A 14,730-nucleotide genomic window follows, 5' to 3' on the forward strand; every position below is an offset into this window, starting at 1 on the left:
AGCAGCAAAAGCCCATTGTGTTTTATTCCAAAACCAGCACCAAAGCTTTGCTCACACACCTGCATTAACAAATGCCTTTGCAATGCCTTAATTTATGCTGTGCTCTGATGTAAATATTATGACACACACTATTACTCATAAGACAATGCTTTAGGATTTTTTTCCCCCCACTGGATTTTTAATTTAGAGATAAATTCAAAGCACAAATTCCACTACATGAAACTTCATTTATTAGAGCAGGAAGCATGTTAAATTAAGGTCTTCCTTAATTCATTTTGTCAGAGAGAAAACTTTATTAATGTACATAAAGCTAACAGATTAATAAATTTGCCGGTTCAACAAAAAATATAGAAGGAAAACATGAAAACCTGAAAATATTTTTGAGAGCATGAATGGTGCACAGGCAGATTTTATGTCTTTCCAGTTCAGTCAATTTTGTCACTTTATGGTGCACAGTCAAGTTGCTGTTTTTGATAGCATCATGCTCTACTGTTCTAAGCACTGTTTAGGGCTGTTTTATCATTGTCAGTTCACAGCCATAATTGAGCTCAAAGAGGTTAAATGCCCACCAAAACGATGTTTTCCATGGCTATATAACAATTTTAAAACCAAAATGTCTCAGTGCTACTTACAGTCTAGTAGAGAATTAGATGTCTAATCCTGCCACTGGAAGGTAAAGCCACAGCAGGAGATTAATGACTCCAACAGATTGTTAAACTTTATAAAGCCTGGCAGTACAGAGCTGCCTGTAACAAAAGTTTACCAAGGAGCACCTTATTCACCATTTTCCATTTAATGTGCGTTGCAGCCCAGCTCCAGTTTGCACCTGCAGAGCGCTCCCAAACAGGCATTAATTCAATTGAAAGGGATGAAAATAAAGCCTGCTCCACTGCAGTTAAGGTGTGTCACCTCCAATACGCTGTGAAATTGAGTTCTGGAGAATAAGGCAGTGACCATTAGGAGCTGCTGCAGTGTGGTGCTAAAGAGAAAGTCTCGGTCAGTTCTGCAGGCTGTGTCACACCAGGATGTGACCAAAGAATGGTAACGTGGGGGATGGGGACAGCAACACCACCAATTATGTCTTGGTGAATTAAACAGCAAAAAAACCACATATTTAGAATATGTGTCGCACTTGGACACTCAAACTACAGATCTATGGAATATATTACATTTAAAAAAAAATTTAAAAAAAAAAAAAAAGAAGTATAATTTGAGCCAATGATAAATCAGGAAGAAATGCTGCTACAAAGACAGGTAATAATTAGAAATGGCCTGAATCTTAAAGATCATCCAGTTCCAACCCCCCTTCCACTTCCCCAGGCTGCTCCAAGCCCTGTCCAGCCTGGCCTTGGGCACTTCCAGGGATCCAGGGGCAGCCACAGCTTCTCTGGGCACCCTGTGCCAGGGCTTCACCACCCTCAGAGGGAACAATTTCTTCCTAAAATCTAATCTAAACCTGCTCTCTTTTAGTTCAAACTGTTTAAAATATTTTTCCATATGTGAGCTTTCCTTTCTCTACAGAGAAGCTTCCATAATCAGGAAAAGATTTGGAATGAATTTGCTAACAGAAAGCAAGTTGAAGTGACAATTTTAGACCAAAAATTTGAAAGATTATAAGAAACAGACAGAGAAACGTTCCTCCTAGTCATAGGCCACTATAAAGGATTCCTCAAAATGGTTCATGGCCCAAAAGATGAAAGAACCCTGTTACCAAGTGCTAAGGTACTTAATCCCCATTGATTTAAATTCGTTTGTTTGATGGGGTTTTTTTGAGGGCCTGTAGGGGATGGTTTATCAATTTTCATGACAGAAAGATTTTATACCACCTTTTCAAAAAAAGCATTTTTCAGTAAGAGTAAGCATCAGGCTTGCTAGAAATATTAGTGCAGTTACATAAAAGCAGAGAAAAATAATTCTATGTTTGGGGGAATGATGACCACATACCCCTCAAACATGTGAAGATTATCAAGGTATGAAATCTGTCTTTCATATCTGGATAGAACAATAAAGACCCAACTGCAATGGCAGTGCTGGGATTCAATTAAATATTTAAATGAAGAATTAAACAGGGGATTAACAGGTAGAGGGCAGTACGGAGATTCCCATTAAAAATGTGGGAAAACCAGAAATACAGGTAGGAATTGAGCAGACAGTAAAAAGTATTAGGGAAGTCAAAACAACCCAAGAGTGAAAAGACAGTGATTAACTTTTGCATCCTGTATGACCTGAGAGGGTAGAATTGTGATAAAGTGAATATGAGAGTATGAAACTGCAGAACAGGAAATTACATGTAGGAACAAAGAAGGGTGAAACTATAGGTTACCCCAGCAGTGAAAAAAAAAAGGGTAAGACTTTGAAAAATAACCGTGTGAAAACTGAAGAGAACGGTAAAGTGTCAAAAATGTCACCAAAACTGCAAACCTAAAGGGTCTGATGTGAAAGAGGTGGGACAAAGGAGAGGGAAATGAGGAAGAATAGAGATATTGAATTAAAAATCCAAAGATTAAACTAAGAACCACAACCTATTGTATATAATATATAATATCATATAGTATATAATCATAGTATATAACCATCTTCCCTCTCAGATCCTGTTGAAATGATACTGAAACCAAGTAGAGTGGCTTTGGAGCTTTATGTTTTGTTTTGTTTTTTTTTAATGAAATACAGTAAGTAAATAAATAAAAAGGGGGAAAAGCTGGTTTGGGACGATGAAATAGCAATTTGGCCAAGATGGGAAGGAAATTTTCTACGAAACTCTTAATGAAGTTATCCTCACTATGAGCAGTCAGATCCAATAAGCCTTCCAGGTTTAATACAGTAAATGTCACACGTGTCACACCTGCAGTCCCACCTAACCCAGCTGCATGAACAGCCTGGCATAGTAAATATTGTCATCAGCTTCTCCAAGAACTGCAGACTGAGCCCACTGGAAGCTGATGACAGCTCTTGGGTAGACCTGTCTGTCCAAGTGCCAGACAATGGCTGAAACAAGATTAAAAATTGATTGTGTGCTGCAAAAATGGATTTCTCATCATCCTGTCCAAGAGTCACTCAAAGTCACCAGCGGATCCTGCCTCATGGACAGAGATGATTGATATCTGATACTATCAATTATCATCCATGCCTTTCAAAAAGCCCTTACAGCAGTGAGATCAGTCTGGGTTTTGTTCTTGGGTTTGTTTTGTTGGGGGTTTTCTTGTCTTTTTTTCTCACTTCACTTATACTTTCTTTTCTTCTCCTTTGCAGTCATTTTTGCACAGTAAGAATTGGAAACAAAACCTTTTGTATCTGGTTGCTTAATTACAAGCAGAACATAACATTAAAGATATTTCATAACACTTAGAAATAGAGTTAGTGAACAAAATTAATGTCAATTAAGAAACAAATGTAATGTTGAAATCCCATTTGGCAATTAAACTCTATGTACTTTTCCACTGCTCATAAAGCCATTAAGAAGATGGAATTAGGGAAGTTTTTGGAAAAGGATTATGTTTTTCTCTGCATTTATGGTGCTCCCTACCTCATGCTACTGCATTATTGGTAATGAACACCAACATTTGAAGCTGTTGTTATGAATTCAAAATTCTGTAAGTTCCTTTAGCTGATATGACTACAGGTCATTCTTGAGATGACACTACAGAACAGTGAAAGATTCTTTATGTAAAACTATTATCAACAGAAATCTCTTGAAATACATTTCTGGTGGCTTTTTTTGTCTTTTTTTTTTTGTCTATTTTGTGGGTATTTTTATTTATAATGTAGAAAAATTATAAATATACACTTCCACTGAGCTTCTCCCACATTTACAGCGTCTTTTATCAAAAAGATTTTAGGAAACTCCATGCTTATTCCTCTGCAGTGATTATAGAGGTAGGCATCTTCTAAACACAAAGATTTATTGAAATATCTGAAGTTTTACAAGGGCTCATTATTTGAGGAATAATACACAAACTCTGTGCAGTAATCTCATCCAGCTCAGTAGAGCTGTCACTGAGTTTTGCCTCCTAATTCTTCTCAAGGCACTTTGAAAGGCCAACCCTCTGCTCTTTTTTTTCAGTTCAAAAAAGAAAAAAGAAATTTAAAAAAAAGATAAAATCAAGTCTCTACTTCAAAAAAGCAAAAAGAGCCATGGTTACTACACTGTGGCTTTTGCCAGAGGAAAAAAAAAAAAATCCATGATGAGTATTATGTTTTCTTTGTTTGATGAAAATGTTACACACTGCAGCCTTGCCCAAAACTACCTGATATGGGCATAGTTTCCTGAAATATGGCACCATATGTGCATCAGTAAACATTATGTGTAGAGTAAATTAAACCAAGCCTTATAATTAGGCAGTAAGGAAATTACTGCAGACCCGAAAGAGTAAATCAGCAGTATTAAAGCACTCACCATTTCCTCTGGAGCACTTCAGAGCACTATAAAAACCTCAATGTCACAGTGATAAACACCTAGAAGTGCACTTTGAGGGAGACAAAGATGTTTGTTCAAAGAAGTTCAAATCAAAATCCTTATTGATTGTAATTCAAATAACAGCGCATTTTCTCTAATTCTTTAGATCAGATTTTTGAAGATTTTACTAGAAGTCCTTTCCTGAAGTAAATACACCAGTTATTCTACCAAATGGGAGCAGACAAAAAGTGGAAGTATTGATCAGCATGCCAGGGGCTCACAGCTCTTTCAGACCACGTTGGTGATGTTCTGTGTCCCTACTCCCATAAATTCAGTGAGGCTGGAAGAGCAGAGGACTTCATCAAGTGGAGCATGTTGTTCAATCTCAGTCCTTTTAGGGCTGAATTCTTCGATACTCACTCACAGAGAATTTTGTTTATTTTAGTTCTGTGTCAGGAAGGATATTTTAAAGGCTCGTTAGGTTCTTGTTTCTCGTGTTTATTAATATATCTTATCAAAAGACTTGGCAGACTTCTCCAGACTTTCTGCTCAAGTTCAGTCCACCATCTCCTGCCTCAAACTGACTCAAATGGCACAAAATGGCTTTGAAATATGCAGCTCTTTTATCTTCATACTTATTTTCACCTAATGAACAATAGACACGTAAATTATTTTTCTTTATGACCCAGTGACCCAACACCTCTGTGCTGCACTGTGGCATTCTCTATCAAATCACTTACTACTACCCAAAAACCTCTAGAAGAAGATGAAGAAGAAAGAAGCAAGTCAAGGGACAATACCCTGAATCTTCCATCTTGTCTTCTGTTCTTTAGTTTAAACTCTAAACTTTAATTTTATTTCACTTAGTGACTTAAGAAAGCTCTCTAATTTACACACTCACAGTTTTAGCTTTTCTATTTAACTTTAATAGTTGTTTCTATGGTATTATATGAAATTCAGTGTTTTCTTGGATGTCAGAGCCAATTATCAGAGACAAGGGCACACACTCTGTGTCCCAGACTCCAACAGGAGCATTGCTATCTCTGCCTTCTAAGCCAGTATCACACCAGACTCCAGCCTAACACCTTTGTACAGGCTGCAAAACCTACAAAACAGCTACAAATCTAGAAAAAGAGCTACACACAATACAGTGCACCCATATTAAATGAATACAAGGCATAAACATGTAGCCCTGGCACAGAAAAAAATCTGTATTAGCATTTGATAGACTGCTTTTGGTGTCACTGCAGGTGAAAATCAAACCTATTAAGCAACGAGGAAAAGGGGCTGAGTTTCTCAGAAGCAAGAGCTGATGCCACAGGTGGCCTTTGGTTCAAAGAGGTTTAGATTAATTTGTGGCTGGCTCCCTTTAAAAAATGCCAGCATTTTGTCGAGATGTATTTTCATGCAACAGAATGGGGCAATCTCAGTAATAACACTGCACTTCCCCTTGGAAACAGCCAAAAAACTCCTTTTTGGTAATACAGCACAGACTCCTGTGGATCATCTCTTTAAGTGTGACCTTGCTTCAACTCTGCCTTTGAAAAATAAATCTGAATAAACATTCCTGCAATACTAAATTCAGAATTTCAGAAATTCAGAAGTTCCTTGGATGTTCTGCTACTACTTCATGCTTGTGTGAAGTTTTGCATCTTCAGAACACTGCATCAGCTCTTACAAACTCTCACAGCCTCATGTGAGCTCAGGAAGGTCTGTGACCCTTTTATTCTCTGTTTTCTTCCCCTATTTAAATTATACAGATCTTGAATATTAAAAAAATTCCCCTTCAGGATTTATATCCTTACCCAATTCCCTCTTGTTTGCAACAAAGGGCACATCAGAGAAGGAGAACACACTTTCCCAGCCCCCCAGAAATGTCCCAAATGCTGCACCATCGACTGGCTCTAGTGGGTAGCTGGAAAGTCCAAGGACTCCTCACACAAATCTGTCTTTAGGGTGCCTAAATTAGAAAGCAGATTGTTCATGACTCCCTGTGTACAAAGGGCTTATACAAAACACATCCTTGAAACCCCAATTCACCCTTCAGAAATGAACTGTCCAGTGACTGTAAGGGAGGCTGAATGAAAACCACTTCTTTGTATCACCAGCTGATTTCTATGACTGACATCAGCTGGTGTGAATTTTCAGAGTTCTCTCCTTCCTCTTCCCCCTGTCCCCTCAGTATGAGTTTCTTTTTTTCTTTTCATTTAAAATTTCTCTTCATTGTCTTTGGGAAGCTGAAAGAAGTTTGTTAATTAATGTATATTAAGTTTGATTAGAATTGGGTTCACTGTTTTCCACTGAAGATTTTGTTTTGCTTTTTGAGTTCTTATGCTTCCCTTGGGCTTATATCTTAATATTCAGATGCTGAATGTTACCTCCTAATGCTGGTAGAACACAGAATACCTCAAGTGAGGCAGCTTCACCTTCAGAAGCAACTTTATTTCCTGAGCTTCAGATTATTCTTCTAAAACTGGACAGTAAGCCTTGCCTGTCCTCACAAAGCATAGCAAAGAGAGGATAAACAAAAAATATAAGTCAGTTAATTATGATTTAGAGCACCAAGGTTGAATTTCTAGGTGCTGCTGGCCCTCCCTACAGCATTTGCAAGTCATCTGGTCTGGGTGTGAGACAGAAGCTTTGCTGCAAGAAGATGATGAGAAGATTTCCTCTTTTGGAGGAAGTCCTGTGTTTCCCTCAAAGCATTTGCATTCTGTAAAGAAGCAAGCTATGCATATCCTTGAGTAGAGAGATTTGAGGCCACAGACTGAAAACACTATATAAATGTCTATCCATAATATAATTGACATTGTATGGGTTAGCTGAGATAAAATCTGCTCCAACAGAACACATTATTTCAGTTTTAGGTGTCCCATCAGTCTAATTCCCTGAGTTAATATTCATGCTTTTTTATTCTGAGAGTCCTTCTAGAGTCTACAGCAATTTTTGGAAGGCTTCAAAGTGCTAATTTTTTTTTATATATATCTTTTTATTTTTTTTTTTACCCTAAATAGCATTCATAAACAGCAATACAACTTAATCTACGTGGAAGTGAGTGACATAAAGAGCAAAGGGAGACACGCTGCTGCTCGAGGGCTGGAACACAGAGAGATGATAAACAAGCCTAAGAACGTGCTGGAGCCTAGGATCTAGCTCAAACTGGTGCAACCCATGTTAAACAAAGGACAGCAAATTGCAAGTCCTTTCAGAGACCTGTGAAGCTGAAAGAAAACCTGAGTACAGTCAAGATGCTGTCCCCAAGGTCTTTGTTTTACCAAATTGGCACAAATAAATTACAGAAGGTATTTTTCTCATCAAACTTCAAGCTTTTGCAAGCTTGAATTGCAGCCTAATACAGGCACTGAAACAGTACTATCAAGGATTTAATGATCATTGTGGGTGCCTTCTAACTCAGGATATTCTAAAAGATATGACTAAAAGATAATGTAATAATTGTAGATTGAAGAGAGGGATATTAGAGAATAGGGCTGTAAAAGGCTGATGAAAATCATGCCCAGAGTCCACCAAGTGTGTTACAAAGGAATTAGCAAGAGCCCATCTCAGCACAGGGGAATGTAAATGACTGATCAAATATACATAAGGGTCATGTGAAAGGATGTACTTACTGCATTATACATAAAGAATTGATTAGAGGTATAAAAAGGGCAAATATGACCCGGGTTTTTTTTTTTATTATTTTTAATTTGGCTTCTGCAGAGTGTGTGTCTGGTAGAAAGACACCACAGCACGGTCACTGTTGATGTTAGCTCATGCCTAAATGGCCAAAGCTGATCCTGAGTACCCCAGAGTGTGTCCCCATTCCTGGGACACTGAGAGTGGCTGCTGGGAAAAGCAGACACTGAAAAGAAGCAACCAATATCCTAACACATCAGAAAAAGGGAAAACTCATCCAAACCAATGCAGAAATCTTGGGAAAACCTATTTAGGCTTTCAGCCTAAAAAGGAGATCTGATTAAATCACCAGTAACGAGGACAGAGCCCAGATACACCCGAAAGCTATTTGTGGGAAATCATACAGGAAAACAAGCTCCATGGCACTGTGGAAATCACATCAAGGGTTTATTTATGAATAATAACCTGCTATGGTTATACAATACCAATGTTACTGCACTTGCAGATAGCAGAGAACAGAACCATACTCTGGGATTTACCTTCTGGACTGGTTTTCTGAGGGAATGATCACAGTAAATCTGCCCCTTTTTTCTTTACAAACACATATTAATCAGTTGACCTATTTTAAAACCATCTGACAGAGAGAAAAGGTCTTAAGGGTGGTGAATAGATGGAGTTTGATGGAAAATTGTCTGGGTGGGAGAAGAGTGACGCAAATCAGTGTCCTAAGGAGAGAAATTTGTGATGTGAAGTCAGAGGCTGCGTGCCCAGAGTACCCACACAGGTACCAGCCCATTGCTCTCTGCATTTCTCCTGGAGTAACAAATGAGCTCAGATGATCAGGAATGAGCAGGGAAAATGATGGGGGGAGAAAATGTGAGGAAACATGAGAATCAAGGACCTCAGATTATTGCTGTAGAAAGCCCTAAGCAGACAGTACAATGCTATAGAAAGCAAAATTTCATTAATTCAGGTGTTCACAATTCTGGTTTTCAGTTCTGTGTTAAAAAATAAGGATTCCTCAGGGGTTTGTAGGATGCTGTCTGGAAAAGACAATCTGAGAAGAGGACATTTTTGATAAAAAGAAGAGCTAAAGTGGAATGTTCTGCCTCAGACAGTGGTGTGAAGAATTCTTTTTTCCATATTCAAAATCACCATCTTAGCTACTACCTGTATGTAGGTACTAACAGGATGTTGATGTTATTCTGCTTTTTGTGATACCTGTCCAAAATGTTGAGCTGGATTTTATCCAACACCACACAAAGGCCACAAAACTATAATCAGGTGGCAAAAAAATGCATTTTGATACTGCACACCCAAACTTAGATATCTAACAGTAATAATAATTTATATTAGGCATCCATTCCATTAAAATGAAAGCCCAGGACATCAGTCTAAATGTTCAGAAGTATTTATCAAAATGCAACTGGTAATTCAGTTATTTCAGGGCTTTCTACTCCACAGTTCCTATTAATATATATGTTTTAATGATGTTTTGTTGCCTAAAACTTCAAGGAGAAGCAGAAGTCCAACATTAGGAAAAATACAGTATTTTTTAATTTTTGCTTTATTCTACTTTCAGATGAAACATGAAAATTTAAAACCTAGAAAAATGGTTTGAAACAAAGGAAAATCTCCTTGGCTGTGGTATAAATGAGTGTTTAATTTTTAATACATATTTATATGTAAATATTTGTATTTGCAATGCTAGGATAAAAAACAAATTATTAACTTTCAAAATGAAAACTGGAGTCTACTGGAAAAAATCCAAACTAGACTTTTCAACACTCTCAGGTTTCTTTTTTTATAATTATTATTTTTTAAAATTTTCAAAATTAAATTTCTGGATGCTTTCTGGAAGTTTTCCAGTTCTTAAGAAAATTATAATTTTCTGTGGAGTATTTATTTCATGCAGTATTTCTAAGCAGCTTTAGTAATAACATAAATCTCAGTCAGTAGGAGTGGGACAAATTCTCCTTAACAGCTGTATGAGAGCATAATTTCCAGTATAAACTGAGAATTGGTGGTGAAAAAATTATCTTATTTCTGTCCAATTCCTTCCACTTGGAGGCACAGGAAGCCTTGAATGGGCAAACACAAAATAATGCAGGCATGCTGCTGTAATGGCAGCACAGATAGGTGGCATTTAAGGCAAAAGAAATGGTTTTGGTTATTCCACCTCGACTGGCTGGTGCAGAAGGAACAGGAGGTGGGGGATGGAGGGACAGCAGCAACTCCAGCTGTGCTGCACCTCCAGGTGCTGTGAGCAAACCTCTGGTGTGTCCTGCCTGCTTCTCTCTCTTTCAGGGTCTCCCCAGAGCTGCAATCCTCGAAATGCCGGCTGCTTTGGGATTGCCTGGAGCATTTGACCTCTAGGGTTGGGGATTCTCTTTCTTCCTAGGGAGGAAAAACAAGCTCACACAAGAATTGGCATCAGCCAGCAGCCGCTGCTGGCTTGGCTTGCTGTACCACGCAGGGAAAGATGCCTTTGTTCAGCTTCTAGGTTTTGTCATTTTGGGTTGCTTTTTTTTCTACCTACAGGCTTGCATACCAGTGGGAAAAAGAGAACCCAAATCTTGCCAATTGGCAGAACTTTTTATCAGATTCAGTGCTCTCTCCAGCTTGTTCAAAATGAAAGGCTGATTCAGCCTGGAGAAGAGAAGGCTTCCAGATCTTCCAGCACCTTCCAGTGCCTAAAGGGGGTACAAGAGAGTTGGAGAGGGACTTTTGGAGAGGGCATGGAGTGACTGGACAGCAGGAATGGCTTTATATTGGCAGAAGGAAGGGTTACAGAGTCACAGAATATTTAGGGTTGGAAGGACATCTGGAGATCATCAACCCCCTGTCAAGGCAGTGTCACCTGGAGCAGGTGACACAGGAACGTGCCCAGGTGGGTTTGGAATGTCTCCAGAGAGGGAGACTCCATGGCCTCCCTGGGCAGCTGTTCCACTGCTCTGCCACCCTCAACATTAAGAAGTTCTTCCTCATGTTGAAGTGAAACTTCTTCTGTTTGAGTTTATGGCCATTAGTCCTTGTCCTGTCCCTGTGCACCACGGAAAGAATCTGGCACAATTCTGTGACCCCCTCCTTGGAGATATTTACATGGATTGATGAGATCCCTCCCATTCTCTTTTCCAGACTAAACAAGCCCAACTTCTACAGTATCTCCTCATAAGGGGGATGCTCCAAACCCTTCACTGTCTTTGTGGTCTCTGCTGGACCTTCTCCAGTAGCTCCTTGTTTAAACTGGACTGAGGAGCCTGCATTAGATGTTAGGAAGGAATTGTTCCCTGTGAGGGTGGGCAGGCCCTGGCACAGGGTGCCCAGAGAAGCTGTGGCTGCCCCTGGATCCCTGGAAGTGTCCAAGGCCAGGCTGGATGGACCTTGGAGCAACCTGGGGCAAGGGAAGGTGTCCCTGCCCATGGCAGGGTGTTGGATAGAGATGGGTGTTAGGGTCCTTTCCAAGCCAAACCACCCTGTGATTCCATGAAAATCCAGTAAGGAATGGCAGCAGTAAGCCATGGGCTGGTGAGGTGTGTCTGCTTCCAAGAACTTGCTCAGTCTGACTTAAGTTGATTTTCTTACTGGCAGTTCATAATAAGATGTATAATTAGATCTCCATAATAATTTCCCAATTCCCAGGAGCATTCAAATGATGAGTTTTAAAGATGTAATTCCATCAGAATAAGAAATATTGAAGTGACTGTGAATTGTGAGGTGGAATTTTAGCACCACGTGTTCCATCCACAGTCATTTCCCATCTCTGCATGTTACACAGATAATGAAATCAAATCTCTGAAATCAAGAGTTAAGTGACCCGGGGAGAAAATGAAAAATCAGTCTTAGATGGGCGATTACTGAAGACTTGCAAGGGAGCTTGACTACCAAATAGGAAAAAAAAAAAAAACCAAACCAAAATCTATCTATCTATCTATCTATCTATCTATCTATCTATCTATCTATCTATCTATCTATCTATCTATCTATCTATCTATCATCAATCTATCTTCTATATTTTTCATCACCAAAACATAATTTATAGGTTATCTAGCTTTATGGTGTTAACATTAAACTTCCAAAGTCTGAAAAGCAAGCTTTAAAAGGGATTCCTTAAAAACAAAAGGCATATTCAGATCTGGTTGTGTCTCCAGAGATTTTGTCCAGAACAGAAAGACTGAAATATCAGGACTCTGTAATCTCCACTGCAGCTCATTTCCTCTGAATCTTCAGGCCTCTCTCCCCAGCCATTAAAGCAAGCCCTCAATTCTGGAATCCAGCAGGGAGGGCACAGGCAGGTCTGGGCAGACAAACACAGCTCCACTGCTGATTATATTCATGTGATGAAGCACAACATTGATTGTGATTCTCAAGAATCATGGTTTACAGTCAGAATGCACATTGTTGAAAGCAGACTCCATCTTCCTCTGTTTGTGAAACCCAAACACAGTTATGATTTAATCTTGATTGGTTTACTAGCAACTGCCACAATTTAATAAACATTATACCTACGTGAGTAACTTCCTTAAGTATCAGAAACTGCATTAAAAGCTTAATCTCCAAGCAGGAAAATACAATATCTGTGCTTCACTTTACCCACATCCAGAGTTCCAAGCTCTCTGAGGCTGAACATTCCATGGGGGTGAATACACATGAGAAGCACAGAGCTTATTAAGAAAGGTGCCATTTTTATATCACGTTTCAGAGTAAATTTGGCTTTAGGGATGAGTAATTCAGGCAACTGCTGAGAGCCTCACACAGAATTCACTCATGTGTTAGTCTGCTACTTCCTTGAAGCAGTGAGAACAGAGGTGGGAGGCAACACATGGTCCCAGCTCCACTGCAGAGCCAAGGATCCCACAAATTTGGAGGTCAGAACAGCAGAGCTCTTTCTTCTGTCATTAGCTGAGCAGCAGATGTGATGCCAGGTTTTATATAGGAGACTCAGTGATTCATATTGTCTGTACATCCACTGCAATGGGTTTGTTATCTGGCAAAATAAGCTCTGAGAATATGATCTTCAAACACGTCTGCTAAAGGTTAAGAAGGAAGAGCTGGAATGAGCTGAGTTTTAGCAGTGCAGAGCACTGATTTCAAAATGCCTACAGAGGCCACTCTTTCCGAAACTACTGTGCTGCAAATGGGCACCTGAAGATACATTTAAATCTTTACTTGGTTAGACAGATTTCTGGATTTGTGATCATTTTCACAGAGGCCAGGTAGAATTTTCATTCACATTACTACTACTACTACTATTACTACTACTATTATTATTATTATTTTTTTACAGAAAATTCAGGATTGGGATCATCTCAAAGGGAGAAAAAAGAGATCAAAAGAGGCAATCTGTCCTGCCTTAACTTGAAGGTGTAAAGAGAAACCTAAAGACTTCTCCCTTTTGGCTGCCAATCTCCTTTCACTTCTTTTCCATCTCAAGCTTTTCAAATTGACCTTTCTTCCTTATCACAAAACACAATGATAAATGTAATAGAAGAAAGCCAAAATTTATGGTTTAAACTAGGTTTTGCAGCTGTTTATAAAAACCTAGGATAGTTTGGTTTAGAAGAGGCCTTTAGAGGTTGTCTGGTTCTCTTCCTTGCGCCACAGGCAGGGCCATCCTCAATGAGATCAGTTTGCTCAGACCCATCCAATCTGGCCTTGAGTGTTTACAGAGATGGAGCATCCACCTCACTGGAAAAATTGTTATTTACTATGACTTTCAGTATCTTCACAGGATCTTTATTTAATGCAGTACCTTGGAAGTTCTCTTTGAACATGTTCTACTCTTACAATTTTTCTTTTTCCTGTTCTGCTCCTCTTTCCTGTTACTCCAGCGAGAGTATTCAAATAAAGCACAAATAAGCACATATGCCAGTGTTTTTATGACTGGGGTTTTTGGGCTGCCAAGGCAGGGAAGGTCTGGACAATCTGCCTCTCCTCCCACATGGAAAGACCATTGGGGGTTACACTTGGAATGCATTTCTTTCTCCCTTTTTATTTTTTTTTTGGTCTCAGGAAATGCTGCTACATTGCTTAAGGTCATGGACAATGTAGGGCCTTATCTAAATGAGGACACCAATTCTTTCTACCTCCACATGTGGTGAAACCAGTCTGGAGTTGGAAAACAATGATTTCCTTGGAAAACCAAGAAGTGTTATCAAAAGCACAGCTCACCTGTCTCCGGAGGTCTCGTGTTTTCTTGGTCATCTTGTCAATGGCAATGTTGAGTGGGTCTCCCTTCTCCTTCCTTCCAGTCTGTTAAAAAACCAAAATCTTAGAGTTAGAGAAAAATCCTCCAGGTAATATAAACTTTTTTTTTAAAAAAAAAAAAAACAAAAACAAACAGTAAGGATTCATCAAAGGAAGTTTTTGCAGCTTTTTTGTTTGCTACCATCAAGTTGTTATTTCCAAAGTAATGTTTTTAACATGTTTACGTGCAGGAGGCACAGAAGATTATTTTAAAACAATCCTAAAGTGATAAGAACAAAGATTAAGGTGACTCAACGGAGAGTTCAGAACTTTTCCACCAATAAATTATGTGCATATATTATAGCTAATACTCAAAAAAATCTGGCAAGACCTTTCACTATAAAATGAATATTAAGAGTTTCTAATCTCCATCCTGCCAAGCACTGGGAATGTTAAACATGATAATAAGCAGCAACACAGCTTGAGGACAGAAGGAAAATGGTCCCTACGCCTGTAAC

At 39.0% G+C, this 14,730-nt stretch overlaps 1 protein-coding gene across 2 annotated transcripts in view; it reads right to left on the minus strand.

Moving 5' to 3' along the window:
* The window catches only part of CTNNA2 (catenin alpha 2), a 466,335-nt gene that overhangs the window by 101,780 nt on the left and 349,825 nt on the right, over positions 1-14,730 (minus strand). For both annotated transcript variants that reach the window (XM_058838585.1, XM_058838586.1), the window contains exon 8: positions 14,198-14,278. In XM_058838585.1, the coding sequence (XP_058694568.1) occupies positions 14,198-14,278 (81 nt within the window). The remainder of the gene's footprint in view (positions 1-14,197; positions 14,279-14,730) is intronic.

Source organism: Poecile atricapillus, chromosome 4 (genome assembly GCF_030490865.1).
Source record: "Poecile atricapillus isolate bPoeAtr1 chromosome 4, bPoeAtr1.hap1, whole genome shotgun sequence".
In the NCBI taxonomy this organism is placed as follows: Eukaryota; Metazoa; Chordata; class Aves; order Passeriformes; family Paridae; genus Poecile; species Poecile atricapillus.